We start from the raw sequence: 3,955 nt of genomic DNA, 5'->3' as shown, positions 1-3,955 counted from the left end.
ACTGTCTAGATATCATTTTTCAGTAATATCTCTTCTTTTCTTTTCCTGAAATGTGTTTTGTGCATATACACAAAGACTTTTTACAATTTCGTCATATTTTATAGTTAAAACGCTCACATTTATTGAATTTTAATACAATTATCCACTTTTTAATAATTTCCACAGATTTTATGCAAAAAATACTATTTTTTATGCAATTTTAGTGCAAATATTAACTTTTTCACTAATTTTCCCCATAAAATGTAAACAAACAATACGTGCACATCGATTAGCAAACGACAGTGCCGTACATATCCGTTTCTGCATTTTCTACGATTTGCCGATAATTAGCCGATAACGACAAGTGTGCAAATCTCCTTTGAAATGCATGTGTTCGGCTTAAAATTTCAGGGCGAGACGATAACGCAACTGTGATTGGACGGCAAGTGTGCAGATAGCCTAAGTTGAATGCTAAAATTCCTGCCCTGCGCAATGACACACAGTTTTACGCAGTTAACAGTTTTTGAAATGTTTGAGGAAAATAAGACAATTTTGATCAAAATGAATGGACATTTGCTTATTATTGCTCCAAATTATATATTTACAATTTGCTAATCAATACCAAAGTAAAATAAAAAAAAAATAAAATCCTTAAGTGTTATTTTTTGGGAGAACCATTTTTTAGGATAAGATACTTGTACAGAAAAATAAAGGAGGGAAAAAATTTAAATATCAGCAAAAATGTAAATAAAGTTATAACCTAAATTAATGCTTTATCATGTAAATTGGTTCGTTTAGAATAAAATGACTTAGGAAAATAAAGCATTATTTATTACCATCTATGGCTAAAAACTAATAAAGTTGTTAAAACTGAATTTAATTTATTTTCTCAACTCAGTAGATTGATATTCTTCAAAGGATATTTAAACGCTTAATAAAACTTTTTAAATTTGTTCATCGATCACGTCAAATTGGCATATTTTATATGTGCATTATTCTCTTCTAATAAATCCCAAATATTTTATAAAAAAAACCCCATGCCCAAAAAATTACAACGTGACAAAGCTATGCTTAATGTTTTCATGTGGAGAAATGTCAAAAATCTGCTTTATAATCAAAAAATAGTAGTAATGAAACTACATTCTTTTTTGTATCATGTTTATTGTATAATAGAACGTTGTTTTTTACTTGTTAGCTTCTAGGTAACTTTTTTATAAACTATTCATAATTTCTTTTTGTGTCTGGCAACCGTGGAGACAAATAGAAGCTATCGGTACTATCGATAGTGCCATCGAATCTCTAACTTATATTTATTCGTCTCGTTTTATCCCTTCTAATAGCTGCATTAAGTAATAATTGTTGACGAAGTATCTCTTATTTAATAATACAAAATCTCTTTAAAGGTTTTCGTAGTATTTGCAAAATGGTGGATACTAAATTGGAGGCGGTACCTAGCGTAGACATTGGGGTAGGAATATTTAAATATGTACTCATAAAAGTGTACGGGAAGGACGAATCATACCAAAAAATCATTGTACGAGGCTATGCAGACTGTCAATGGCATTGTAAGAACTTCAATCGGTTAAGCAGTGTTAGCATTGTTCTCATATATAACATATATGATTGTTCTACTTTATATATGTAACATATATGATTGTTCTACTTTTTGTTGAATGCGAGAGTTGAATAGTAGGGAAATGTATTTGTACAACGATTTGTGTGGCGGAGGAACCGTGGCGGGTGGGTTTAGGGAACACATCAAGATAACCAACCGTTCAGCTATAGAAAAACTAAAAATGCAGACCGATAGTACTTTTTACGCTGATTTCAACTATATAAATATTATTTGCCGCGATTAAAAAGTAAAGAAGATGTAAAAGGTTAAAAAAATTTTTGTGATATTTTAAAATAATTATATTTTATAAACTACGTAACCGATTAAAAAAGTAATGATATCAAAATAAAGGCAATTAATCCATCTTTAAGTTCATATATAAAATGCGTTTGCTTGCTTATATATTTAAGCCAAAAATATTAAAAAACAAATAAAATGTTATAATTTTTCATAAAATAACCTTTTTTAGAAAAAAGTGCATAATCAATGCTAAAGACATATATATTATTTAGAAAGTGCAAGTTCTTACCTTTAATTTGATATGCATATTTTATTATGATCTACTTTTGAGGTTTAAGAATTTAGTGATACAAAAAATTAAAAGCATTTACAAGCAAAAGTGACAAATGTGGGTGATATCATAGTTTCTTTTGCCCAGAACTTCTTTCTGCGTAGGCGGCCTTCGGCCGCACTTAGTGATTATAACCCTCACTAAGTAGAATTCTCCTTTCTGTGTTGCTGAAGAAGTGAGGCTGAACACCTTTTGCAGAGAACACCTTTCTGCGTAGGCGGCCTTCGGCCGCACTTAGTGATTATAACCCTCACTAAGTAGAATTCTCCTTTCCGTGTTGCTGAAGAAGTGAGGCTGAACACCTTTTACAGAGAACACCTTTCTGCGTAGGCGGCCTTTGGCCGCACTTAGTGATTATAACCCTCACTAAGTAGAATTCTCCTTTCTGTGTTGCCATGAAAGGCGGGGGGGGGGGGAGCACATTTGCATTAATCTTAAGACCGTCCTCACTTTCAAACATTTTATATATTTTAAATAAATTAAGAGTATTCATCTTTTCAAAAAATATTCAAAACACGTTTTTTATCTCCGCCAGAACACAAACAAATGAAAAATAGCTGTAAGTATATACATATATGTACATATAAAACGGCATAAATTTTCCCGCTTCCAACAAAAACAGTACCCTTTCCAAAAAAGTCTGTTAACTCGCCTTGTTTAATTAACTAAAATATCCATTTGCAAATACATGCATTTATATTTTTTATTATCACTGAATTCTGAAAACTCAAAAGCAAATCATAATATAATAAGTATATCAAATCAAAGGTAAGAACTTGCACTTTTTCAATAATATAAATTTTTTTAGCATTGATTATGGACTTTTTCTAAAAAAGGGTTATTTTATGAAAAAATTATGACATTTTTTTGGTTTTATAATATTTTTGGCTTAAATATATAAAAAAAGCATACACATTTTATATATCAGCTTGAAGATAAATTAATTGTCTTTATTTTGACATCATTAGTTTTTAAATCGGTTACGCAGTTTAGAAAATATTAATGTTTTAAAATATCACAATTTTTTTGTTTTACCTCTTATATCTGCTTTGCTTTTTAATTGCGGCAAATAATATTTATATAGTTAAAATCAGCGTAAAAAGTACTAGCAATCTGCATTTTTAGTTTTTCTATAGCTGAACGGTTGGTTATCTTGATGTATGCCAAATTCCCTATGAATCGCCAACTTGAATTACTCGAACGACGAACGAGAGCACAAAGCGTGTTTCCCGAGTACGGGCGACTCGGTATCCGTCCCCTTTCCTCGTCGCTCTCTCCCCTACAAGCTTGGAGTTTCCGCAACAAAAGTTTTCGCGTCTGAATGTCGACATAGTAGCGCTCACATCGTTTTTGGGCTGATGGCGGAGGGGGTCGAGGGTGAGGGGGCGGGTCCGCCAAACGCCCACACTGGAAAGGGGACAGTCCCCGCTTTCTAAAAAGGCGTACCCCACCCTTGGGCTCCTCCCAAAGGCCCCTGAATTTTCATAGGAAACTGAGCAGTTTGAAGTGGAATATGACCCAACTAACAAAAACCGTGGGATTTAAAAAAACAAGTAAGAAAGTCTAAGTTCGGGCGGAGCCGAACATTAAATACCCGGCGCAAGTATTAAATATATGTTTTCCTCCTTTCCGAAAGCTACCGCTACATGATAAGCCGGGGTGTATACATTTTAAGTAAATTAGCGTCCTTAAATTTCGAAATATTGAAATTTCAAGCATTTCTGAAATTTACCGTTATATGAAAAGCGGCCTCAATTTTAGTCCGATTTCAACAATTTTCAACGGTTTGC

At 32.6% G+C, this 3,955-nt stretch overlaps 1 protein-coding gene across 1 annotated transcript in view; it reads left to right on the top strand.

Moving 5' to 3' along the window:
* The first annotated feature begins 1,226 nt into the window (after positions 1–1,226).
* LOC108358301 (sex-regulated protein janus-A-like) overlaps positions 1,227–3,955 on the top strand; it is a 33,362-nt gene continuing 30,633 nt past the window's right edge. The window contains exons 1-2 of the mRNA XM_017609544.1: positions 1,227–1,328; positions 1,383–1,544. Of these exons, the coding sequence (XP_017465033.1) occupies positions 1,403–1,544 (142 nt within the window). The 5' untranslated portion in view covers positions 1,227–1,328; positions 1,383–1,402. The remainder of the gene's footprint in view (positions 1,329–1,382; positions 1,545–3,955) is intronic.

Source organism: Rhagoletis zephyria, unplaced genomic scaffold (genome assembly GCF_001687245.7).
Source record: "Rhagoletis zephyria isolate East Lansing unplaced genomic scaffold, Rhagoletis_zephyria_1.1 Rzeph_scaffold_00233, whole genome shotgun sequence".
NCBI classification, from domain to species: Eukaryota; Metazoa; Arthropoda; class Insecta; order Diptera; family Tephritidae; genus Rhagoletis; species Rhagoletis zephyria.
Note: the sequence above shows the minus strand (reverse complement) of the source record. Positions and strands in the feature narration are given on the sequence as shown.